Source organism: Rhinoraja longicauda, chromosome 13 (assembly GCF_053455715.1).
Source record: "Rhinoraja longicauda isolate Sanriku21f chromosome 13, sRhiLon1.1, whole genome shotgun sequence".
In the NCBI taxonomy this organism is placed as follows: Eukaryota; Metazoa; Chordata; class Chondrichthyes; order Rajiformes; family Arhynchobatidae; genus Rhinoraja; species Rhinoraja longicauda.
Genome location: NC_135965.1, coordinates 17,813,752 through 17,841,137, shown reverse-complemented (window position 1 = coordinate 17,841,137; position 27,386 = coordinate 17,813,752). Strand labels below are relative to the sequence as shown.

Here is a 27,386-nt window from a genome sequence, read left to right as displayed (position 1 = left end):
AACCTAACTAAGGGTTGACCTTTACAAAGTGAGCTCCGGAGATCCCTCTTCAGTATCCTGGACATTGCACTGTTTACAACAGGGCAAGTGAGAGCAGCCAAAGTAATGAACAAGTGCCCATTTGTAGCTGGAAGTGTCTGGACGATGGCACTAACAAAGAAGGATTCGTATGTGGCCTGTCAGGTGAATCAGTGTCTGATGAAACTTATCTTACTTGCAGGTGAGACAGAAACGTATATTTGGAAGATTCCCGCTCGATCTGGCCCTGCAATTGGGGAATCCCAGTGCATTCCATGGGCTTACTACTCAACTGTAGATCCAATTAAGGTACTGCAGGTTAATACAAGTTGAGCACCAATTTTCTGGCAACTGAAGGAGGAGGAGGGGTGAGGGGAGGTCTGGAGGGTTGAGGTGGGCGGGGGGGGGGGGGGGGTGAGGTGGGGGGGGGGGTGAGGTGGGGGGGGACCCAAAGTAAGCGCTGACCCCAGGGGCTACTACGTGAGCCGAAACAACAGCCATGTCACCGTACTGTGTGGTGGGTAAAGAAGGGTTCACTGGAGCACTTTGCAAGTCGGGAATGGGTGTGGAAGCTGGGGCTCTAAATGGCCGGGGAGAGGGTGGGATCCGGGGATGGGTCGGCAGTTCGTTCCATTCGCATTCAGTTTACATTTCATACTGGTTTTATTTAAATTTCTGTCACTCCATTGTGCTTTAGAGGGGTGTCATTAGCGGGGCAGGGGTGTATTATCGTTTCATTATCACGTCATCTCTGTTGGTCCAGAAAAAAGCTGACCAACAAGAATTGTCATAGAGTATAGAACTTAGAACAGTACAGCACAGGTATAGGCTCTTTGGTCCACAATGTCGAACATAATAAACAAATCTCCTCTGCCTGCACGTGATACATATTCCTCCCTTCTCTGCATATCCATGTGTCTATCTAACAGCCTTTTGAACTCCACTATCGTATCTGCCTCCTCCACCACCCCTGGCAGCACATCCCAGGCACCTTCCACACGCTGTGTAAAAATAAACTTGCCCCGCACATCCCTTTTCAACTTTGCCCCTATTATCTTAAAGCTGAGCCTCTCGAGTAGACTATTGGCAAAGTCCCTTTGAAGTTATCATTCACAATTCTACAGGTTTGTCTTTCTTCAAACTTTGAAGATAAGGTTTGTACCAGCAATTCTTCAATCCTTCCCTGATCTTAAAGCCAAACTCCTTCATGCTCCCTCCTTCTGCAATCGATGTAGGTTTTTACAACAATCAATTGTCCTCTTGCTTTCTATCAACATACCTCCTCTTTCCCCTTTCCACTTCCTCTCCTCCCTTGCTGTCCCTCTCCTCATTCCTCATCCTCCATTCTCCTTTTTCTACTTACATTTCCTCTTCTCACTTTGGGCATCCATCATTTAAATCCAGTATTTATTTCACAAAATGCTGGAGTAACTCAGCAGGTCAGGCAGCATCTCAGGAGAGAAGAAATGGGTGACGTTTTGGGTCGAGACCCTTCTTCAGACTGAATCGTAGAGCAGGAGGGCAGGAGAAATCACAGAGGGGGAGCAGCGAGAGAGCATGTTGCTAAACTCTCCTCGAAGAGAGGAGGAGAACTTCTTCAAAGTAGACATACCTTGAGGAGAAATCGCAGTGGAGCAACAGGTAGTGTAAGAAAATAACTGCAGGTGCTGGTACAAATCGAAGGTATTTATTTCACAAAATGCTGGAGTAACTCAGCAGGTCAGGCAGCATCTCAGGAGAGAAGGAATGGGTGACGTTTCTGGTCGAGACCCTTCTTCACCAGCACTCCCAATGTTCCACAAGTTGGCGCCATGGTTATTCTTTGCCTACTGCCTCTGTGAAGTGGGGCAGCACAGTGGTGCAGCAGTAGAGTTGCTGCCTTACAGCTCCAGAGACCCGGGTTCAATCCTGACTACAGGTGCTGTCTGTATGGAATTTGTACATTCTCCCTGTGACCACGTGGGCTTTCACCAGGTGCTCCGGTTTCCGCCCACACTCCAAAGATAGGTTAATAGGCTTCTGTAAATTGTAAATTGTCCATTGTGTCCCTAGGATAGTGCTAGTGTGTGGGGTGATCGCTGGTCGGTGTGGACTTGGTGGGCTGAAGGGCCTGTTTTCACACTGTATCTCTAAAGTCTAAAGGGTCCCGACCCAAATTCATGTTTTCCCGAGATATTGTTACTCCAGCACTTTGTGTTCTACTCAAGACTCCAGCATCTGCAGTTCCTTGTGGTCTCCATGACAACTGATGCATTTGGTTTTAGTTCATGAGATTCCAGCGCTAACCCTCCATGGACAGATTTGCTTTGTTTAATCTCTCTCTGTGTATCGTAAATGGATTAACATATTGAAAGACAATTATTTTTTTAATAAAATGGGTAGTTTCCTTGCACTTCCTTCAACCTGCTTGTCAGAAGAACCAGAGGTGTCACTAGGTGTATGAGGAAGGGTCTCGACCTGAAACGACACCTATTCATTTTCTCCATAGATTGAGCCTGACTCGCTGAGGTACTCCAGCATTTTTTGTCTATCTTTGGTGTAAACCAGCATCTGCAGTTCCTTCCTACATGAGGAAACATCTTGTTACCTGTTGAGGTACAGTGGTCTGGAACATTTTGCCTGAAGAGGTGGTGGAAAAAGATTCAATAGTAACCTTTGAAAGGTCACATAGGGTCACACAACGTGGAAACATGCTCTTTGGCCCAACTTGCCCACACCGACCAACATGTCCCATCTACACCAGTCCCACCAGCCTCCGTTTGACCCATTGGTCTAAACCCGTCCTATCTATGTATCTGTCCAAATCAAGTTTCCTGTCCCTTATCATGTATTTTTCCACTGTAAATGTCTCGATTGTAATCATGTATTGTCTTTCTGCTGGCTGGATAGCACGCAACAACAACTTTTCACTGTACTTCGGTACATGTGACAATAAACGAATCTACTCCGTAAACATTGTGATAGTACCTGCAAAGGTCGTTGTATAAATTTACAAAGGGAAAACGTTGACAAGGTGAAAGGAAAAGGGGAGGAACTCAATATAAAGCTGTACTGAAGAGCACGTTAGACCCAAAGGCTTCAGATGCGTATCGTTTTATGATTTTTCAATCCTTTTCTCTGCCTGTTGCAGGATTTATACAGCGGCCTGATAGGGACTATGGTCACCTGTCGGAAGAGCTTCCTTGAAAAAATTGGTTTGAAGAAATCAGAGTACAGGGAGTTTGCCCTTCTCTTCCTGGTGTTTGATGAGAATGAGTCATGGTATTTGGACGAAAATATTAAAAACTACTGCTCCACGCCGAAGCAAGTTGACAAAGCAAACGATGACTTTATTGAGAGCAACAAAAAACACGGTATGTTCAGAGCTCTGTGGTCTACATTAAGGGACGAGTGGCGGATATTCACGAGACCTATGGTGGTCTGGAACCTCATTCTTCACATCTACTATCTCCGTTAGCATTTGGTCATGGGATCCATGGACATGGTTGAGTTTAGTATAGAAAGGCAGCCTGGAAACAGACCGTCAGCCCACCAAGACCATGCAAACCTTCGATCACCCGTTCTCGCTAGTTCTATGTTATCCCACTTTTTCATCCACTCCCTGCGCACTAGGGGCAGTTTTTACAAGAGGCCAATTAACCTACAAACCCACACGATGTCTGGGATGTGGGAGGAAACCGGAGCACCCATTGGAAACCCACACGCTCACAGGGAGAACGTGCAAACTCCACACAGACAGCACTCGGATCGAACCCAGGTCTCTGGCACTGTGAGACAACAGCTGTACCAGCTGTGCCACTGTGCAACCCGTGACCTTATGGTATTCAAAGTAACAATCCCCTTCTCTTAGCAGAAACCAGAAGGAAATGAGTTAGGGGAATGGATGGATGAATTAGGGAAAAGATGAAAATATGTTTTGACCAAAACTTTGCACGGCAGAATCTGAAACCCATTTTCCAAATAAGGGATAGTCAATTCCACATTGCAGTTAAAACGTGTCCACAGGTCGCTTTCTGTGGTATAATCTTACACAGCATCAACTCAGAAGTAGGATTAACCCTACTTTGCAACTTAATTGGCGGCTATTTCACTGTGACTTGTCACGTGTGACAATAAAGCATTCATTCATTCATGTAACTATATTTTGGGCAGCATGCACATGAAGGGCCAAATGGCCTCCTTGGCATCTTAAGCTTCCTTGATTCTTAGATTACCATTAGCTGAGCCATGCACACGAAGTGGAGAACATGTCTGTTGTACAAGTGCTTCTTACTGAATCCTTCTTCGGATACTGCAGCCCATTCAGTCATGGTGTACTTTATACAGGTCCACCACTGATTTTCCGGCAACTGGTAGTCTGGCGCCTCCTTTAATCCGGAAAAAATGTACGAGAGCGCACTTGACACCCCCCCACCCACCCACCCCCCACCCCAGAATTCCCACCGAAAATGTGGCACCTAGGCCGGGTGAGGCGGCCGATCTCGACCTCATTGGGACTTCCACAGCCAGACTTCCGATCGGCGGGTCGAATTTGCCCCCTGAGGCCGGGGCTCTGGAACTCCTGCCCTTCCTGAGCCGGCGGATACATACCCATTGCTGGTATCTTGGCCCCCTGGCACGTTCTGGTTCTGGTACGGTTGGACTCCTGTTGGAGTCCCTCGTCGGATGGTGGGCGTGCTTGTCCTAGCATATTTTTGGCAGATTCGGCAAATCTCGGATCAGCACGGTAGTCCTGCCGAGAAACGGCACCTCGGCCCCACGGGAGGCCGCCGATCCGACCCTCATCAGAACATCCGAGGGCAACTGGTTAACCGGCGCCCGGGCAAGAAAAGCAAGATTCGCTGTTAATTTAACTTACATTGAATATTTGCATTATTTAAGTTTCAGGCAGTCCATGGTGATTCAGAGGCATGGGAGGGGAACAGTTATTGGGTCAGAGGAGTATTGTTGAATTATTATCACGTGACCTCTGTTGGTCCGGCAAAATGGATTATCCAGTAAGGTTCTGGAACCAAAGGTGCCGGAAAATCAGTGGTGGACCTGCACTGTATAACATTCCTGCTATACGGTCATGGCTTGGGTCTACTTTACGTTTTCCTTCATGATTCCAGCTATTAATGGGAGGCTCTATGGAAACTTGCTTGGATTGGATATGTACGTGGGTGACAAAGTAGTTTGGTATCTCACTGGGATGGGCAATGAGGTGGACATGCACACAGCTCATTTCCATGGACACAGCTTTGAATATAAGGTAAGTGTTTTATTGTACACTTTAGTATTAGTTTAGTTTATTGTCACGTGTACCGAGATACAGTGAAAAGCTTCTTTGTTGTTGTTGCTTGCTAACCAGTCAGTGGAAAGGCTATACATGATGACAATCGACACATCCACAGTGTACAGACACATGATAAAGGGAATAACGTTTTGTGCAAGATAAAGTCCAGTAAAGTTCGATTAAAGATAGTCCAAGGGTTACCTATGGGGTAGATGGCAGCTCAGGACCGCTCTCTAGCTATTGATAGAATGGTTCAGTTGCCTAATAACAGCTGGGAAGAAACTGTCCCTGAATCTGGAGGTGTGCGTTTTCACACTTCTGTACCTCTTGCCTGTTGGGAGAGGGGAGAAGAGGGAGTGAGACTCATCTTAGATTATGCTAGTGGCCTCGCCTTGAGTTTAATGCAGGAAATCAGGATGCACCTCACATCTGGCTCCTCTGTTTTATGCGAGGGAGAACTGTTGTAAATTGTACAATCCCATGTATTTGGATAAGGTTGAGAGCCCAAAGTAAACAAATGCAACAAAGGGTTTAATTATTGTGTTGTGCTTCAACTATTGTATTATGCTTTATTCTAGTGTGTTTTGAGACACTTTTCTTTAATCATTTTCTAACTTTCAAAGTATTTTCTATTTAAAGAATGCCAATTGATCAATTTGTAATGCCTTTGATTATTAGTTAGTTAATTTAGTTTAGGCGTACCGAGTGAAAAACTTTTTTGTTGCATGCTATCCAATCAGCAGAAAGACTATACATGATTACAATCAAGCTGTCCTCAGTGTACAGATACAGGATAAAGGGAATTATGTTTAGTGCAAGGTAAAGTTCAGTAAAGTCCGATTAAAGAGTTCAAAGGGCTTTGATAGTTATAAGTTATAAGGGCACGGCATTGATCATCTGAGTCTTAGCCAACACGTTAGAGGCAGGAAACATGTTCCCAATGTTGGGGGAGTCCAGAACAAAGGGCCACAGTTTAAGAATAAGGGGTAGGCCATTTAGAACTGAGATGAGGAAAAACCTTTTCAGTCAGAGAGTTGTGAATCTGTGGAATTCTCTGCCTCAGAAGGCAGTGGAGGCCAATTCTCTGAATGCATTCAAGAGAGAGCTGGATAGAGCTCTTAAGGATAGCGGAGTCAGGGGGTATGGGGAGAAGGCAGGAACGGGGTACTGATTAAAAATGATCAGCCATGATCACATTGAATGGCGGTGCTGGCTCGAAGGGCCGAATGACCTCCTCCTGCACCTATTGTCTATTGTCTATTGTCTATTGTCCTGGGGATTATTCAGTATTTAAGCCTTTTGTTCGTTTGGCTATAATATACAACCCTTTGAAATGGAACACATTTTGATATGTATGTTGCCTTTATACCTCCCTTGATGTTTCTGAATCTTGTGTTGGAAAGCATCTCTGAACATGTCTGTGGTTACTTCCCCACAGATGAATGGAGTCTACCATGGAGATGTTTATGATCTCTTCCCAGGAACGTTCCAGACTGTGGAAATGCTTCCACAACATCCAGGCACTTGGCTTCTCCACTGTCACGTAACAGATCACATCCACGGGGGCATGGAAACAACATATACAGTCCACAAAAAACCAGGTAAAAGTCAAAGTGGGACTGCGAAATAGTCCAAAATATAGCAGTGGCTTTCGTAACCATGCAGAGAAATGAGTGGGTGTTAACTCTAAAGAACCATAACGTCCATGTCCACACTTATGAAATGTTGATAGCGCCAGATACATGCCTTGGTGAGGTCTGCTCTATGATTTCACCGGTTTGTATACAAAGCAAAGCAAAGGTTAAGGGATATTAAATGATTATAGCTTCGCAAATCACAAACTGCTGGAGGAGCTCAGCGGGTCAGGCAGCATCCGTGGAGGGAAATGGGTAGTACTGTGGCGCAGCGGTAGATTTGCTGCCAGACAGCCGCCAGTGACCCGGATTCGATCCTGACTATGGGTGCTTTCTGTACGGAGTTTGTACGTTCTTCCTGTGACCACGTGGGTTTTCTCCTGGTGCTCCGGTTTCCTCCCACATTCCACAGACAGGCAGGTTTGTAGCTTAATTGGCTTCTGTAAAATTATAAATTGTCCCTGGTGTTCAAGATAGTGCTAGTGTACAGGGATCGCTGGTCGGCGTGGACTGGGTGGGCCGAAGAACCTTTTTTTCACGTTGTATCTCTAAAGTCTCAAATCTAATGTAAATCAGGACCCATCCACAAAAAGAGTCTGAAGAAGGGTTTATAATCTCTGAAAAGGGGTCCCTGGCCTGAAACGTCACCCGTCAATTGCTAGCTGATTTGAGTTCCTTCAGCACTTTGTGTTTTGCTCAAGATGCCAGCATCTGCAGTTCCTTGTGTCTCGATTATAGATACAAAGTGCCCCATATTCATGTTTCCTAGTTACTTTGCATGCTGCACATCTACAGAGTTTCTGTGTGGAGCTCGGCTACGATCAGCTTGGTGGGAACAGAGAGAATTTGGGAAATTACAGTGAAATGGTGTTGGCATCGAGTAAATCCTGCACAGTTACATCCAAGGTTGCAGGGAGACCCAATAGAGGTTTATAAAACGATGAGGCATAAATAGATGGAGAGTTAGAATGTTTTCCCCTGCAGGAGGGCATAGCTTTAAGGTGAGGGGGGCAAAGTTGAAAGGTGATATGCAGGGCAAGATTATTTTTACACAGAGGGTGGTGAATGCCTGGAACACGCTGCCAGGGGTGTTGGTGGAGGCAGACACAATAGTGGCATTTAAGGCATGGATAGGCATGTTGACATGGAGGGATATGGATGGATATGGGATTATGTGCAGGCAGATAAGATTTGGTCTTGGCATCATGTTCGACACAGACATTGTGGGCAGAAGGGTCTGTTCTTGTGTTGTAGTGTTCCATGTCCTAATTATTGGCACCTTGTAATTTAAAACTCTGAAGCCTGTGTACAGACCCAGTGCTGTCAAATACTCAAGAAATATTTGCTACTTCAAAGACCAATACAGATGGAGATTGTTGTTGTATATAGGCCATTCATTGCACACCAGATAGTCAAGTCAAGTCAATTTTATTTGTATAGCACATTTAAAAACAACCCATGTTGACCAAAGTGCTGTACATCAGTTCAGGTACAAAGAACGAACATACGATGGCACACAAACATAACAGCACATACATAAACAGTTCACAGCGCCCCCTCATAGGGCCTCAAACGCTAGGGAGTAGAAATAGGTTTTGAGCCTGGACTTAAAGGAGTCGATGGAGGGGGCAGTTCTGATGGGGAGAGGGATGCTGTTCCACAGTCTAGGAGCTGCAATCGCAAAAGCGCGGTCACCCCTGAGCTTAAGCCTAGACTGCGGGATAGTGAGTAGCCCCAAGTCGGCCGACCTGAGGGACCTGGAGATAGAGTGGTAGGTTAGAAGATTTTTAATATCGGGGGTGGGGGAAGCCCGTTTAGGGCTTTGTTTGTGAATAGGAGGAGCTTGAAGTTGATTCTGTACTGTACTGGGAGCCAGTGGAGAGAGGCCAGAATCGGGGTGATGTGGTCCATAGCACCAGCAACCCAACCTAGTTCCTTCACACAGATGCAGTGACCAAGAAGGCACATCATTGTATTTACTTTCTTAAGCATGTCCAGGAGGATTCTCTCAAACATCTGCAGATGCTGGGGCCATGAAAATCCTTTGGATGCTCTGAAGTGTCATTTTTGGTCACATCCGTTTGATTTTAATTTTGTAGCCACAGTTTCTTCTTCCCCTTTCATCTTTAGACCCTCTGCTGCATGGTCATATAAACCAACATGGGAGGTCACTTTCATGGTTATACTTCCTTGTAATGGAGTTGGTACCTTAATATGACAGCACTCACAGACATGACCTTGCAGGAGACACAAGAGGCTGCAGATGCTGGAATCCTAAGCAAAAAAACAAACCGCTGGAGAATCTCAGTGGGTCAGACTGAAGAAGGGTCCCGACCCACGATGTCATCCATTTCCCTCAACAGATGCTGCCTGACCCACTGAGTGTAGATCAATCCCCTAGGCGGATTGATCCATGGCTGACTTTCGTATTGCTGACCTGATCTCTGATCCATGCCTGGTTTTGGTAGTGTTACCTGTATTATGCTGCTGATTAAATTCGTATCACTTTGTAACCATGAGGCGTACTGTAGTGGCCTGGCGGAGACCAGAGAAAAGGCAGGACGCCAGGCAGGTTTAGTTAACGGTCTTTATTAGGCTGTGAGCTCCTGCTCACAGCATAGTCCACCTAGGGATGAACCACACCTCCCAACGGGCTGACCTTTAACCCCTTACTCCTGTCCGTCAAGTGACGAGGGGGCTGACCCAAGGAGTGGCCTGATCCCCAGGGATCGCCACAGCACCATGCAGAGGTTTTCTCACTTGCTCTCTGCATTGTATTTGTAATAAAACGCTTATATAGGAGTTAAACGATTTGTGGAAATCTACACTTCTTACACTGAGCTCCTCCAGCACTTTGTGTTTTTGATCTGACCTCCCTGTAGCCTTTAACCCACAGCAGAGAAGATCTAACAATATTTGTATCACTTCATACATTTGCTTAAACCCAGATTTTTCACAAATTCTTGAATCTTTTATCTAATATTAATTTTCTCTCTTCACCCACCCAGAAAAAAAGAGCAGCATCTTCGGGAGGTTCTTCGTTTCCAACTAATTCGGATTGGTTGAAGTTTGTACAGATATCCTTCACAGCTCTAACTCCAGCTAATGTCTTCAATCTCATGCACAGGTTTGTTTAATTGGAAGTGTTGTCGAGATTGTTACGTGGACCCTTTTGTCAACAAGTGCCTAATAAACGTTTTGAGTCCACTGGTTTTCTGTTACGGTGATTGCAAGACAAATGTAAAGCAGCTGGCCAGTCTTACTGCTGAGCATGTTGGCTGAAGAGTGCACATCTATCTACCTGTGTGTGGCACTGTTCTGGGGGAAAGGGATAGCGTGGGCATAGGGGTGTGGATTGTGTGAATGTGGTCACAGGGAACCGCAGACAAAGCCTGAAGGTAGAGACATGGAATGCAGTGATGACACCCAAGTTTCAGGAACTCCATTGTGATACAGCATGCACCTATCTTTGTAACAGAAAATTGGATCTACAATCAAATAAGTTAGACTTGTGGCCAATCATTTTATTCTGTAATCAAGACCTAGTTTGTCACCTAATTAACTCTTTCTGTAACCTCTATTCTATAATAAAGACCTAGTTTTACTGTTAATCAAGTTGCTTCTTTTTAAAGAGATCGAGCGTGGAAACGGGCCTTTCAGCCCACCGAGTCCACGCCAACCATTGATCGCCCCGAACACTAGCACTATCTAACACTCGGAACAATGAACAAATTTCACCTAAGCCAATTAACCTACAAACCTGCAGGCCTTTGGAATGTGGGGGGAAACCAGAACACCCAGAGAAAGCCCACACAGTCACAGGGAGAATATACAAACTCCGTACAAGTTGCTTCGTTCTGTACGTTCTCATACCTCTAGTTTCACCCTCCTTGACTCTCAATGGTCTCGAACAGTGAAAGGCCTGGATAGAATGGACATGGAGAGGATGTTTCCACTAGTGGGAGAGTCTATCCAACCTCTCCCAGAGACTCAGAATAAAAGGATGTATTTTTAGTGAGGAGACGAGGAGGAATTTCTTTAATCGGAGGATGGTGAAATCTTTGGAATTCATTGCCACAGACAGCTGTGGAGGCCATAATATTGGGTAATATTGGAGATTGACAGATTCTTGATTAGTAAGGGTGTAAGGGGGTTATGGGGAAAGGTAGCTTAGCCATGATCGAATGGCAGAGTAGACATTATGGGCTGAATGGCCTAATTCTGCTCCTATAACTTATGGACATGAAATCGTGAACCACCTTTATAGAACACAGGATTGGCCACAGCTGGAGTATTAAGTCCAGTTCCAGACACCGCGCTGAAGACTTTAATGAAAAGCTGCACCACAACTTTGTTTGGCAATTGTTCTGCTCAAGACCGCTACAAATTGCAGAGTTGTGGACGCAGCCCGGACGGTCACACAAACCAGCCTCCTGCCCATTGACTACATCTACACCACATACTGCCAATATAATCAAAGACCATTCATTCCCTCTTCTCCCCTCTCCCATTTGGCAGAAAGGGTGAAAAAATGTACCGCCAGATTCAAGAGCAGCGGTATTTTTAAAGCGGAGATTGATAGGTTCTTCATTAGTAAGGGTGTCAAAGGTTACGGTGAGAAGGCAGGTGAATGGGGTTGAGAGTGAAAAATAGATCATCCACGATCAAATGGCAGAGCAGACGATGGGCCAAACGGCCTAATTCTGCTCCTATGTCTGATGATCTTCCCTGCTGTTATCAGACTATTGAACAGATCTCTCATGCACTGCGGGTATGGTCTTGATCTTCCAATCTTCCTCGTTGAAGCCCTTGTACTTTCTTTTATCAACACTTTCTCTGTGGGCAAAATACTATATTCTGCACTTTGCTTCTTTTCTCTCTCTGCACTAACTGTTGAACTCATGGATGGTGTGATTTGTCTGGAAGCCATGCAAAACGCCGTTTTCCATGGTTTCTCAGTACATGTGGCAATACAGTAAACCCTTGCACCTCGATATACAGACCTCTATATAGCGGATTTCAGACAGAGGCTCTCATTACACCACCTCCCACTTCTGCCAGTTACCCAACTTTAAAATATCCATTGACTTGGCCTCCACAGCCTTCTGTGGCAATGAATTCCACAGATTCCTCTCTCCCAGCCCTGGGTTAAATTTTACCTTCCCCCCTCACTCAGTTATAGTGGACAATCGGCAATAACGGATGCCACCTGGTTCGTGATATCGAGGGTACAATGGAATGAACTAATACCAGGAGAAATTTACAACAATGACTGCTGGTTTCATGACTTAGGAACATCGAGTGGAGATAACCTGCATAATAACCCAAAGTGACACGAGGCAAAGCAATTCACATACTGACTGGTTAGGGTTGGGCATGCACAACCTGTCTGAGGGCAGGAATGGAATTGTCAGGCTGAATGGCCACTATCCACGCTACTGCCATTCTGTGAAGATTCCGTACTGTGCACACCAACAAGTGGAAACGCAGCAGGTATTGACGGGTAAGTTTAGGGAGCTAGTACGTGAGAGCACACCAGAACAGCTCAGGGGAGGATTCTGAGGTTGCCAATTGTTGCACTCATTCGGAATGGGCATTGTGGCCACTGTGGGTAAACAAGCTGTAGAGATCTTCGATATTGTCATCTTAGTTTGGTTTAGTTTAGAAATACAGCCCACTGGCCCACCGAGTCCGCACCGACCAGTGATTCCCACACACTGGGGATAATTGTACACACATGCACCAAGCCAATCAACCTACAAACCTGGACGTCTTTGGAATGTGAGAGGAAACTGAAGACCTCAGAGAAAACCCACGCGGTCACGGGGAGAACGTAAAACTCCGTGGAGACAAGCACCCGTAGTCGGGATCGAACCCGGGACTCCGGCACTGCAAGCGCTGTAAGGCAGAAACTCTACCGCTGCGCCATCGTGCCGCACATCTATTTACACAAATGTGGCTCACTTCAGGTGCCAATATTCCCCATGCTGATCAGACAAAATACACCTTGTAAAATCTATTTTACTGTGCTTTGCAATGAGTTATTACATCCAGCCTGGATTGGAAAGGTTTAGAGGGATATAGGAGCTAAAGGTTTAGAAGGATGAGGGGAGGACCTCATGGAAACTTACCAAATAGTGAAAGGCCTGGATAGAATGAACGTGGAAAGGATGTTACCACTTGTGGGAGACTCTGACACCATAATCTCAGAATAAAGGGACATACCTTTGGAAAGGAGATGAGGAGGAATTTTGTTAGTTACAGGGTGGTGAATCTGTGGAATTCATTGCCGCAGAAGTCTGTGGTGGGCAAGCCAGTGGATATTTTTAAGTTGGAGATTTATAGACTCTTGAATAATACGGGTGTCAGAGGTTATAGGGAGAAGGCAGGAGCATGGGGTTGAGAGGGAAAGATAGATCAGCCATGGTTGAATGTCGGAATAGATTTGATGGGCCAAATGGCCTAATTCTGCTCCTATAACTTATGAACCTATGAAGATAATTTAAGCAGGTAGAACGGAGATGAGGAAGAACTTTTTCAGTCAGAGAGTGGTGAAGGTGTGGAATTCTCTGCCTCAGAAGGCAGTGGAGGCCAGTTCGTTGGATGTTTTCAAGAGAGAGCTGGATAGAGCTCTTAAGGATAGCGGAGTGAGGGAGTATGGGGAGAAGGCAGGAACGGGGTACTGATTGAGAGTGATCAGCCATGATCGCATTGAATGGCGGTGCTGGCTCGAAGGGCTGAATGGCCTACTCCTGCACCTATTGTCTATTGTCTATTGACTAGTGTAGATGAGGCATCTAGGTCAGCATGGGCAAGTTGGGTCAAAGGGTCTGTTTCCATGCCGTATGACTATGACTTGTCATGATCTGACTGAGGACTAAATATTGGCCGAGACCCTGTTGTTGATTCGTCTGCTCTTTTCAAAATAGTGTCAGAGGATCTCTCTGATCTAACTAAAAGCTCAGTCAGAATCTCACCCTCATATTTAACCTTAAAGGCCGCATCTTTCAAAATGCAGCAATCCCTCGGTACTCAGTATTTTCGCTTAATTCTTAAGCTTGTTACACTATGATACTTAGCTGAAGTGCACGAGACGTGGCCGAGGTTTTTGGTTGTTGAATTTTATTGCACACTTTTCTCAACGTCCACCTAGCAACAGGTTTGTGAACTAATTAGTCCACCAGAATTACATGAGTAACACCAGTAAAATGTAACAGTATTAATACTTTACTAGTATTATATATGCAGTATGACTTTACTAATCTAAAAAATATGTTTTTTGCTTTCTTGTTAAAAGGTTATTGGCTTCAAATAAGGTTTATCGCTGGAACGAACAGAAACATGATGAAATATCAACAGCTTAAATAAATAACAGGTTAAATACACAAAATGATGAAGAGACTCAATGGTTCAGTTAACTGCAAGGTCACTGGAACACAATTAACCCTTCCAGGCAGAGACTAAACGAGGTTGGTCCAGGGAGGAGTGAGATAATAATCTTCAGCGATCCATAGCACTCTGCAGCAAAGTGGCAGCATGTGCAGGCAGATAGGACTGATTTGAATTGGCATTAGGGTCAGCACAGACATCGTGGGCCGAAGGGCCTGTTCCTGTGTTGTACGTTCCATGTTTATCACCCAGTCCTTCAGACAGAGCCTAAAGGAAAGTGTCTTACAATGACCCGTTTGGGTTTCAACATTGGGTTGACTTCAAGGAAGGGAATGTCGTGATAGTGGCTTATTGGACAATTTTAAAAAAAATAACTTACTCCAGAGAAAGGAGTGAGCAGATTGATTGTAGACACAAGGAACTGCAGATGCTGGTTTACAAAAAAGGGACACAAGGTACTGGAGTAACTGTAGTAACTCAGTGGGCCAGGCAACATTTCTGAAGAATATGGAACATGGCTACCTATCCATGTTCTCCAGAGATGCTGCCTAACCCGCTGAGTTAATCCAGCACTTTGTGGCTTTTATCAGCAGATTGATTAAAAGATACACGTCATGGAAACAGGCCCTTCAACCCACCGAGTCCATGCTGACCATCGATCATCTGTCCACACTAATTCTATATCATCCACCTTTCGCATCCATTCCCAACACACCAAGGTGAATATCCAGAGGCCAATTAGCATAGAAACCTGCATGCCTTTGGGATGTGAGTGGAAACCGGAGCACCTGGGGCAAACCCACGCAGATATAGGGAGAAGGTGCAAACTACATAGACGGCACGGCACCTGAGGTCAGGATCGAACCCGGGTTTCCCGTGATGTGAGGCAGCAGCTCTACCAGCTGTGCCGCCAATGGCATTGTGTGGCATTTGGCGATATATTCAGCATTCAGATTGGCTAAAAATAGAGACTCCAGCAAAGTTTTGCAATCGATTCCCTCACCCACTGGCGCACTATCCTTGCTCGAGTGTTCATTAATACTGCTGTTTGAAAGGCGTGGATTGTCACAAGAGTGTGGTAGCGCAGACCGTGAACACTGCCACGAAGGTGTGGATTTCTACTCCGACATGTGATGTGATCAGGGAGCGCGGCAGCAACTTCACACGACTACGTTTGCAGCGAGGCTTTCTACGTTTGCCAGCGATGGTGTTGGGCTGATTCTCACAGCTCCAGTCTGCAAGTCTGCACCCTCCAGCCTGCTGTTATCCCCAGTGCCAGAATGGAGGCAAAATCACGCCCTTCCTTCCAGAGCTCCCGAGGTCAGACCACGGCACATCCTCGCCCGGCCCAGCGTGGGCCATGGGTCAGCTGATTGAATTCTTCCTGCTGCACTCCAGGAGGTGAGGTAGGAAAAATGATGCAGTGCCGTCATCTGGCAGCAGCCTCAGGAAATCCAGCGGAGGGAGAATGCTAGCCACCACTGCCAGGGTCTCTGGAGGAAGAAACGCACAACTTCAGAAACGCACAACGTCAGCAACACACTACTTCACTCAACACTGGCGAGACTTCACCTGGAGTCCTGCATGCAGCTCTGATCACCACACCATAGAGAGAACATGAGTCGCAAAGGAGATTCATCAGAGAGTTCACGAAGTGCTGGAGTAACTTAGCCGGTCTGGCAGCATCTGAAGAAGGGTCTCGACCCGAAATGGCGCCTATCCATGTTCAGTCCGAGGAAGGCTCCCGAATTGAAACGCCACGTGTCCATGTTCTCCAGAGATGTTTCCTGACCTGCTGAGTTACTCCAACACTCTATCTTTTTTAGAGAAACAGAGTGGAAACAGGCCCTTCGGCCCACTGAGTCCGCGTTGAACAGCGATCATCCAATACACTAGCACTATCCTACACATGAGGGACAATTTACAGAAACCAATTAACCTAGAAAACTTGTACGTCTTTGGGACGTGGGAGGAAATCGGAGCACCCAGAGAAGATACATGTGGTCACAGGGAGAGCGTACAAACTCCGTACAGACAGCACCCGTAGTCAGGATCGAACCCAGACAGGAGATATTTCGGGACAGGACCCTTCTTCAGACTGACTTCACCGGAACGTTGCCTGAATTAGAGGCCTTTAGCTAAGAAGAAGAGATTGGATAGGCTGGGTTTGTTTTCCATTGAGTGATGGAGGCAGAGGGGTGACCTGATAGAGGTATAAAAATCTCCAAGCGGCATAGATAGGATAGTTAGAATCTTTCACATGATAGGAGTATCAAAAACAAGAGAGCCTAGCATTGAACTAGAGGATGGAGATTTAAAGAGGTTTATAGGGAAAGTGCTGCTGTGCCACTATGCTGCCCAGGTGTTGGTTGCCATCTGGAACTTACAGCCAGGAGAGGTGATGGAGTCAGACACAATCACTTTGCTTCAGAGACTTCAGGCATGTGAGTGAGGTAAAACAAAAAGAGGGAAAGAGCCGAGCACTTGAGCTAGGTGTACAACGGGGGTCAAAAAATAGGAAAACTTTTGAACATTTACACACAAAATTACCAGTTTCAAGCCTCTTTTAGTACGTTTCAAAGTAAAAACAGACATTACAAAATAATGTGAATATGTCACGGTACACTAATAACATTTTGAAGTAAATTCGCACATTAATTGATAATCAACCCAAAAAGGTGGTAATTGGCTTTTCTGCTGTGTTTTATATTTTAACCCTGTCTTAATTAATTTAGTTATACAATCTTGCACCTAAATTTAATATTTACTCATCAGTCCCACCACTGATTTTCTGGCACTCTTGGTTCCAGAGCTTTGCTGGTTTATCCAGCAGGCCATGGAAGTCGGCTATGGGGATAGATGCGCTGGCTCCAGCTGGGCTGGAGTTCCAGAGCCCCGGCCGCAGGTTGCAAATTCAACCCACCGATCGGCCATGGAAGTCCCGATGAGGTTGAGATTGGCTGCTTTGCCCAGCCTAGGTGCTACATTTTCGGGGAGACTTCCAGGGCACGGGAGATTTCTTGCGGAACCCCTAGCGACCTCTAGCGGAACCCTAGTGTTCATTACAAGTCTACACGTCATTTTTTTTCTTTCTTTTTTTCGATCTGATTTTTCCGTTTATTTGGCAAAGTGAAAAACGCGGAAATCATTCAAAAAGTGCGGGAAATTGATTTTTAAAATGCGTAAATCTGCGGAAAATTCACATGCCTGAGACTTAGACAGGCAGTTGAATAGGCACAGGATCTAATGCAGGTTAAATTGTTTATTTGAAAAGATAAAATCACCAGAGCTTCAAAGGAAAAACTTCTCCTCAGGAAGTGGTTTGTTGAAAAAACAATAAAAATGCTTAAAAAAGATGCAAAGCGCTGAAGTAATTCAGTGGGTCAACTCAATTGTGAAGCCAGAAGAAAGAATGTAGGTGAAAGGGGAGAAATAGATGCGAGTCCAGGTAGGGCACAGGGAAGGAGGGGGTGAAAAAAAAAGTAAGCGGAGGAAGATTGGGGGGATGGGGGGGAGGGCAAGTTACCTAAAATTAGAGAAATCAACTTTCTTACCAGAGACAGACACATGGTGCTGGAGTAACTCAGTGGGTCAGGCAGCATCTCTGGAGAAAAAGGATGGGTGATGATTCGGGTCGGACTAGTTCTTCGGAGTAGTTTGAACTGGACTCTTCAGACTGGACTATCAGATTGAAGTCTTCAGACTAGAGTCTGAAGAAAGGTTTTGATCCAAAACATCACGCGTCTCTTTTCTCCAGAGATGCTGCCTAATCTACTGCATTACTCCTGCACTTTGTGTCTATCTTCGGTGTAAACCTGTAACTGCAGTTCCTTCCTACACATTTTGCCAACGTTCATACCGTTGGGTTGTAAACTACCCCAAGCAGAGTAGGAGGTGCTGTTCCTCCAGTTTACGTGTGGTTTCACTCTGGCAATGGAGGAGACGCAGGTCAGTAAGGTCAGTGTGGGCGTGGGAAGAGGATTTGCCATCTCGTGGCTGATTTCACGCATCTTCAAGATAAGCCTTAATAGAGTGCAGCTAGCTAGTGGCGGGGATATGATCAGAACCAAATCCATTACTGAAGAGTGAGAGGCACAAGTACATACCTTGCAGTGAAGACACCAGGATTTGATTCTCTCCTCCAACTCCTCTTGTCCTTTCACAAAGTTCAGGCAAAAGCTTCTTCCACCATAGAGGCTGAAAGCAGCAAAACACAGAGGGTACGTAAGTGGGGAGAACTTTGGCCCAAGGCTTTAATCAAGTTCGAAAGCAGAGCGATGGAGAAATTCCCATTCTGTACATTGGTGCAGGGCATCCTGAGATGTAGGAATGGAGCCAAATGCAGTCCGGGGAGCCTCCACACAGAATGAAGGGCAACCATTCAGCAGGGACAAGGGTAGGAACAAATTACTGGGTCAGTCAGTGCACTGCGCTCCCGTGTCATGGCTCACACCTAATTTTATATAAGTTGACAATCTTTGATGGAACCATGCAAGATCAACTCACCAGCCACTTGCACAAAAAGGCGTGAGCAAATATCTAATCATTGCAATGCACTAAATTATCATGGATATTAAAACGGGTGATGCAATAAGACATGGAACCGGTCCTTCGACCCGCAGTGTTTGTGCTGCACATGATGGTGAGTTAAACTGATCTCATCTGCCTTTACACGATCCACCTTCCTCTATTCCTTGCACTTCCATGTGCCTATCTCAAAAGCTCTTAACCGCAACTATCGTATCTTCCTCCACCACCACCCCTGACAATGCGTTCCAGGCCCCCACCACTCTGTGTAAAAAGACTTGCCCCACACATCTCCATTGCACTTTCCCATGCTCACCTTAAAGCTATGCACCCCAGTGTTGGGTATTCCCACCCTGGGTAAAAAGGTTCCGACTGTCTACCCTGGGAAATAGATTCCGTCTACGCTATGTGTTCCTTGCATAGAAACATAGAAACATAGAAAATAAGTGCAGGAGTAGGCCATTCGGCCCTTCGAGCCTGCACCGCCATTCAATATGATCATGGCTGATCATTCAGCTCAGTAGCCTGTACCTGCCTTCTCTCCATACCCCCTGATCCTTTTAGCAAAAAGGGCCACATCTAAATCCCTCTTAAATATAGCCAATGAACTGGCCTCAACTACCTTCTGTGGCAGAGAATTCCACAGACTCACCAATCTCTGTGAGATAAATACTTTTATATACTTTTAAATAATTCTACCAATTCTACCAATTCTCCCCTCAACCTCCGACGAAAGAGAGAGATGAGAGAAATGTTGGTGCTTGTCCTCAGCGGCTCAAAATAAAGAGTGGACCATCCAGGGCACAAGTGAGAAGAAAATAAAATCAAAGTGCTGGAGTAACTCAACGGATTTGCCAGCATCTCCGCAGGACAGGAACAGGCAATGTTTTGCGTTGGACCCCCTCTTCAGAAATATCTTTACCTAGAGGGTTGCAAATTTTAGAAATCCTTTCTCCAGCGCAATTGTGGACACTCAGCCATGGCGAGATAGATTTGTGGATCTCGAGGGATGTGGAATTAATTCAGGCATGAGATGAATAGATCAGGTAAACGCACAGAGTAGGGGCATCGAGAACTAGAGGGCATAGGTTTAAGGTGAGGGGGGAAATATTTAATGGGAACCAGAGGGGTAACCTTTTACACACAAAGAGTGGTGGGTGTACGGAATGAGCTGCCAGAAGAGGTAGTTGAGGCAGGTACAATCGAAACGTTTAAGGAACATTTAGACAGGCACATGGATCGGACGGGTTTAGAGGGATATGGGCCAAACACGCAGGTAGGAGTAGTGTAGATGGGACATGTTGGCTGGTGTGGACAGGTTGGGCTGAAGAGTCTGTATCCACATTGAATAATTCTATGAAAGTGGTATCGAAAACAGAAGATCGGCCTTTATCTTACTGAGTGATGGAGCAAGAATTGGAAACCAAATGTGCCACTCCCCTGAGCATTCTCTACTTCAATTTCCTCCTGCTCTCTATTCCTCAGAGAGCAGGAAGAAATTGAAGTAGAGAATGCTCTCCCTTCCTTCATTCACCTTCATGGGATCTTTAATCATTAGCTTCAGACTATGTTGCCCCACTTTCGCATCCACTCCCTACACACAGGAGCAATTTACAGAGGCCAATCAACGTACAAACCCGCATACCTTTGGCATGTGGGAGGAAACCGGAGCACCTGGAGGAAAACCACGCGGTCACAGGGAGAACGTGCAAACTCTTCACAGAGAGCAGCTGAGGTCACGATCGAACCTGGGTGTCTGGCACTGTAAGGCAGCAACTCTACCGCTGCGCCACCACGCTGCATACTTGCATGGTAGAGCCATGGTCTGGTGATGGAATGTAGGATTCGCTCTTCCTTGATTGAATGGCCAGAGACCCAAGGTCGACCCTGACTATGGGTGCTATTTGTGCGGAGTTTGAACATTCGCCCGGTGACCACTTGATTTTTTTTCAGGTGCTCCAGTTTCCTCCCACACTCCAAAGACGTACAGGTTTGTAGGTTAATTGGCTTTGGTAAAATTGTAAATTGTCCCACGCGTGTAGGATAGTGCTAGTGTACACTGGTTGGTTGGTGGGATCGCTGGTTGGTGCGGACTTGGTGGGCTGAAGGGCCTGTTTTTGCACTGTATCTCTAAAGTCTGTGGCCTATACGTTTCTAGATTCTATTTCTGTATCCAATACATTGATTGCCCTCAAATCGGAAGGTTAAACGCCTGGAGAAAGAGATTGAGGCAAACCTGGTTTCCCTGCTGCATCTCACAAGAGGCAAATGATAGAAGTGCTTCTGGACATCGGTCGAGGAGCAGGTCGGTTACTTGCTCACATTTACCCAGCCTGGTGTCACACAGTGCACGGATGCTTAGACCAGCAGCATCGCCATCGGGGAGTTGTTGTAGAAGATGAAGAACTGATGTTATGTCGATCGAAGAACCGCACAAAATGGACTGTGAATAAAACAAAAAGCTCATAAGAAACCAATCGGCGTGCAAAGTATCAGACTCACTCATACCCTCTCGAGACCCTTACAGTCACCTCTCAATTGTTCTTGAACATAGTGGAGGCAAGGCCTTAAGAAGATCGTTATTAGTTTTAGCTTTAGTTCAGAGATACAGCGTGGAATCAGGCCCTTCGGCCCAACGAGTCCACGCTGACCAATGATCACCCCTGTACACTAGTCTATCCTACACACTACGGACAGAATACAGAAGACAATTAACCAATAAACCTGCACGATTTTGCAATGTGGGCGGAAACCGGAGCACCCAGAGAAAACCCAAGCAGTCACAGGGGGAAACGTACAAACTTCATCCAGACAGCACCCATAGTCAGGATTGGACCTGGATCTCTGGTGCTTTAAGGCAGCAACTCTACTCTGCGCCACTGTGCTGCCGAAAATGATGACTCGAGGATGGCTTTGGGCATTGACAGCAAGACATGCACAATACTTGATATGGTGTTGGGCTGAATCCAAGAAGCAGCGTGAAGTGTTTTTATCTCAAGGGCAGCGGTAGAGTTGTTGCCATGCAGCGCCGGAGACCCGGGTTCCATCCCGATTACGGCTGCTGTCTGTACGGAGTTTGTACGTTCTCCCCGTGACCTGTGTGGGGTTTCTCCGAGATCTTTGGTTTCCTCCCACACTCCAAAGACGCACAGGTTTGTTGGTTAATTGGTTTGGTAAATGTAAAAATTGTGCCTAGTGAGTGTAGGATAGTGTTAATGTGCGGGGATCGCTGGTCGGCGCGGACCTGGTGGGCCGAAGGGCCTGTTTCCGCACTGTATCTCTAAACTAAACTAAACTAACAAAGAATAAAGAACAAAAAACAGAATGCTGAAATAACTCTCAAGGTCAGGCAGTATCTTTTAGATAGTATAGAGAAACAGCATGGAAACAAGTCCACCAGTCTGTTAAAGTTCGATTCTAATAGACAGACAACAATACCATAAAGTGGTAAAACATTAGTCTTTATTACGCCAGCGGGAGTGGGAGAGCTGCAACTAAAAAACATAGCACAAAAAGTAAGGAAATTTGTGTTTGGTAGATTATTTTTTTGTTGTAACAATGCTTCTTGACAATAAATCTTACACCGTTGGAAAGCCTGTTTATTTCCCTTTTAAATGGTGCCACATTTGTAAGGAACATGCATTTGTGGGATGAGCAGCAGAGCTGAGTATATTAGTTGCGCCCATGAAAAATTTGCCAAATCTTCTCTGCCAATGCCAAACAGCTTATTCTGCTGTTGCTATTGACTCTTGTTTTGAGCTTCTGGTACCCCCAGGTGCTGACAATCAGGTGCCTGATTGGCACCTGATTGGCAGCATCTGTGAGCATGGACCCTGCTACAGTGGTCAGTAGGTGTCTGCTCCAAGAATCGGCATGCCACGTTTGACTGATCTGGATAGGGCCCGTGCGATAGGGCAACTTCAAGCTGGTGTTCCGCAAAACCAAGTTGCGGCATTATTTGGAGTGAGCCCTAGTACCATCTCCAAAGTGAAGGCCAAGTTCCATATAACGGGGGATGTCAGAGACAGGCCGCGAAGTGGGCGTGCCAAGAAGACGACACCCGAAGAAGACTGTTTCCTCACCCTGTCAGCACTTAGGAACCGTAGGCTGTCTTCTACAGATTTGCAGTCAAGGTTTGCAGGACGATATGGCTGACGGCTCCCTGCCCAGACAATTCGGAACAGACTGCACGCAGCCGATCTCCGGTCTCATCGGGCTGCCAGGAGGCCTGCCATGACTGCCCTTCACCGCCAGGCCTGTTTGCGCTAGTGTCGGCAGCACGTGCACTGGAACCTGAACATGTGGAGGAACGTTATGTTCAGCGATGAGTCCAGATTCTGCCTACGGCAGTTGGATCATAGGGTCAAAGTGTGGAGAAGACGCGGAGAACGCTATGCTGATTGCTGCACCGATAGAGTAACATCTTTTGGTGGAGGCAGTGTGATGGTGTGGGGCGGCATCTCCCTCACTGGAAAAACGAGGCTTGTCATCATTGGAGGAAATCTCAATGCAGAGAGATATCGAGATGAGATTCTGCAACCAGTGGCAATCCCATATCTCCACAGTCTGGGACCGAACTCTATCCTCCAAGATGACAATGCTCGCCCCCACAGAGCAGGGTTTCTCAGAGACTACCTCCAGAATTTGGGAGTGGAGAGGATGGAATGGCCTGCCAGCAGTCCTGACCTCAACCCCATTGAACACTTGTAGGATCAGCTTGGGCGTGCTGTTCGTGCCAGAGTGACCAACACAACCACGTTGGCTGACTTGCGACAAATGCTGGTTGAAGAATGGGATGCCATCCCACAACAGTGTGTGACCAGGCTGGTGACCAGCATGAGGAGGAGGTGCCAGGCTGTTGTGGCTGTGTATGGTTCTTCCACGCGCTACTGAAGCTCCTGTTTATTAAATGAATAAATTGTTAAATTGCCAATATGTCTTGTTTCTTCAGACTTCAATCATCCAATCCACCAAACAACACCGAACAAGAGTCAATGGCAGAATAAGCTGTTTGGCATTGGCAGAGAAGATTTGGCAGATTTTTCATGGGCGCAACCCACATACTCAGCTCTGCTGCTCATCCCACAAATGCATGTTCCTTACAAATGTGGCATCATTTAAAAGGGAAATAAACAGGCTTTCCAACGGTATAAGATTTATTGCCAAGAAGCATTGTTACAACAAAGAAATAATCTACCAAACACAAATTTCCTTACTTTTTGTGCTATGTTTAGTATGCTCGCATACTAGCAGCCACTCGAAGACCCCACTCACTTACAGAGTGTTTCAGCAACCTTTTTATGCACCAAATACAATGGCTTTTTAGAAGTGATAACAGAACCAGACACCCCACACAGGTGGTCTTGCAAGAGGATAGGAGTTCAATGAATCATCACCCACTATCACTGGCCATTGTCCGAGGTTAACAATCGAGTATATTAACATAAACGCATCTTCCTGGTGCTCAACTTTAGAGTAATTGTAACGAGGCTCAGTCTATTAACATAAACACATCTTCCTGGGGCTCAACCTTGTGGTAATTGTTAAGAGGCTCAAGTCTACTGGTGCTCTTCAGTATCCGTATCCTGTCCCTTTGTAAGATTACAACACCCCTTCTGCAATCTCAAGCCAGCATCTACACAGAGGTAGACTTGCCGGCATCTGAGGTATGCATTTTAATTTAGTGACAGTTCATCTTCATGTAGCATTTGGTCACATACACCTTAACCCTTAAATCCCCTTTTTTCCTTTACAAGTCCACCAAGTCTGCACTGACCACCCATCACCCGTTCACTAGCTCTGTGTTATCCCACTTTCTCATCCACTCACTACACACTCGAGAACAATTCACAGAGGCTAACTAACCTGCAAACCTGCATGTCTTTGGGATCTGGGAGGAGACCGCAGCACCCAGAGGAAACCCATGTGGACACAGGGAGAACGTGCAAACGCCGCACTGACAAATTCCTAGCTCAGCATTGAACCCAGGTGTCCGGTGCTGTGAGGCAGCAGCTTTACCTGCCCTGCCACTATGCTGCCCTTACAAAAAGACACAAAAGGTGCAAATCAATGCTTCAGGTCAGGGCTGAGTGGGAAGAAGAAAAATAGTCAGCGTTTAGTTAGCCGTGAGGGTGTGCAGAAACGTTTAGACAGGTACGTGGATTGGATAGGTTTAGGGCGATATGGGCCAAAGACAGGCAGGTGAGATGAGTGTAGATGGGGCATGTTGGTCGGTGTGGGCACGATGGGCTGAAGGGCCTGTTTCCTTGCTGTATGACTCTAAGACTCCAGAGATGATGGCAGCATTTTGTGTCCTTTTTTTGTAAGACAGCATCTGCAGTTCCTTATTTCTACATTTTAACTGCTCCACTGTGAAATCTCCTCAAGGTTTGCCTACATTGAAGAAGTTCTGGGCATGAAGAAGGGTCCTGACCAGAAACATCACAGTTCCCTTTTAAATCACTTCACTCTAACCTGTGACAGGCATTGTCACAATGTTGAAGAAACATTTAGACAGGTACGTGGATAGGGTAGGTTTAGAAGGACATGGGCCAAACACTGGCAGGTGGGACTAGTGCAGATGGGGCGCGTTGGTCGGCGTGGGCAAGTTGGGCTGAAGCTCCTGTCTCTACACTGTATAACTCTATGTCTCTCCAACCATGGATGGTGTCATGCACCGTGATCATTGTATTGGGCCTCTCAGAAAAGAAAGCCAGCACCAACCTGCAATTTCTGCAGATCTTCAGATGGACCCGGTAGTTGGGAACTGGATGCATTGATGATATGGATCCATGGATAAATCTTCTTGAAATGACCACACGAATTGATCTGTTTGAAAAAAAAAAATGATTAGAGTAATTGAGTAATACTTCATCCCAACTTGTCCCCGCCGACCAAGATGCCTCATCCGCACTAATCCCACCTGGCTGTGTTTTGGCTCATATCCCTCTAAACTGTCCAGCTACCAACCAATAGACACAAAATGCTGCAGTAACTCAGCAGCTCAGCCAGTATATCCGGAGAAAAAGATTGGAGTTTAGAGATACAGCTTTTTTGGTCACTTTTAAGAAAAATTAACAAGCCATTTTAAAATCTGATATCTAGATCTCTTACGGCTCTTACTGTGACTATACCCCATTGAGGTTTCTTTTATTTTTTATTATTTTTTAAAAATTATTTCAGATACAGCGCGGAAACAGGCCTTTTCGGCCCACCAAGTCCGCGCCGCCCAGCGATCCCCGCACACTAACACTATCCTACACACACTAGGGACAATTTTTACATTTTTACCAAGCCAATTAACCTACATACCTGTACGTTTTTGGAGTGTGGGAGGAAACCGAAGATCTCGGAGAAAACCCACGCAGGTCACGGGAGAACGTACAAACTCCTTACAGTACAGCACCCGTAGTCAGGATCGAATCTGAGTCTCCGGCGCTGCATTCGCTGTAAGGCAGCAACTCTACCGCTGCGCCACCGTGCCGCCCCTTTAACATGGAAGAAGGATTCCCTTAGGCCTGGTATAACATCTAATGGGGAGTAAGCTTTGTTGTGGGTGGACAATTAATCCCACTTCACCACTGCGCTGAACTCTGTTCGCGGTTTGCAAACAGTACGGTCAGTAGCAGTCTGTGGGGTGCGGAATCACTGAAGGAAATGTCAGGATTCCACCCAATGAACACGTACAAAGGAACAATCAAGTGTAATAATGGTGAGCGCTGGTAGCTTTGCCTTCATCACCACGCCAAGGACCTGATCTTTATACTAAAAAATACACTAAAAACTCCGTGACATTTCTTACCAACCCCACGCTCATGCCTCGGCCAGCTATTAGCCCACAACACCTCATCCTGCTGCTACAGGTTGCCAAGGCACCATTACAAAGTGCCAACTTTCCACTGGAAAATTGGAATTGGGAGCAAGGACAGATTATCTCTGCAAAATTTGGTTCATGAGCACCAGGTCATTTCATAGCGCCAGAGACTCGTACAGCACGGAAACAGGACCTTCTGCCCAACTGTCCAATACCCTATTCAAGTTAGTCCCGTTTGTTCGCTTTTGGTTCGTATCCCTCTAAACCTTTCACGAGTTCATGTTCATAAGTAATAGGAGAGAAATTAGGCCATTCGGCCCATCATCTACTCCCCCATACAATCATGGTTGATATACCTTTCCCTGTCAACCCCATTCTCCTGCCTCCTCCCCCATAAGCTTTAACGCCCTTACTAATCACAAACCTGTCAATCTCCGCTTTATAAATAAATACCCAGCGACAGCTATCTGTGGCAAAGAATTCCACAGACTCACCATCCTCTGACTAAAGAAATTCCTCCTCATCTCCTTTCTGTAGGTAAATCCTATCCATGTACCTGTCCAAGTGTCTTTTCAATGTTACGCTGAATTACCTTCTCTGACAGCTCGTTACATATACCCGTTACTCTCTGAGTGAAAAAGTTGCCACTCAGGCTCCTATTAAATCTTTCCCTCTCACCTGAAACCTATGACATCTGGTTCGAGATTTCCCTACCCTGCGTAATTGACCA

General features: G+C 46.0%; 2 protein-coding genes across 2 annotated transcripts in view; one reads left to right on the top strand and one right to left on the bottom strand.

The window, feature by feature from the left end:
* The window catches only part of cp (ceruloplasmin), a 38,804-nt gene extending 28,670 nt beyond the window's left edge, over nucleotides 1–10,134 (top strand). Inside the window, exons 15-19 of the mRNA XM_078410447.1 lie at nucleotides 221–327; nucleotides 3,149–3,371; nucleotides 5,130–5,269; nucleotides 6,732–6,894; nucleotides 9,936–10,134. Of these exons, the coding sequence (XP_078266573.1) occupies nucleotides 221–327; nucleotides 3,149–3,371; nucleotides 5,130–5,269; nucleotides 6,732–6,894; nucleotides 9,936–9,979 (677 nt within the window). The 3' untranslated portion in view covers nucleotides 9,980–10,134. The remainder of the gene's footprint in view (nucleotides 1–220; nucleotides 328–3,148; nucleotides 3,372–5,129; nucleotides 5,270–6,731; nucleotides 6,895–9,935) is intronic.
* Nucleotides 10,135–14,061: 3,927 nt separating this feature from the next.
* The window catches only part of hps3 (HPS3 biogenesis of lysosomal organelles complex 2 subunit 1), a 44,290-nt gene continuing 30,965 nt past the window's right edge, over nucleotides 14,062–27,386 (bottom strand). Inside the window, 4 exon segments of the mRNA XM_078410446.1 lie at nucleotides 14,062–15,809; nucleotides 18,423–18,513; nucleotides 21,080–21,286; nucleotides 25,567–25,671. Coding sequence (XP_078266572.1) covers nucleotides 15,682–15,809; nucleotides 18,423–18,513; nucleotides 21,080–21,286; nucleotides 25,567–25,671 — 531 coding nt within the window. The 3' untranslated portion in view covers nucleotides 14,062–15,681.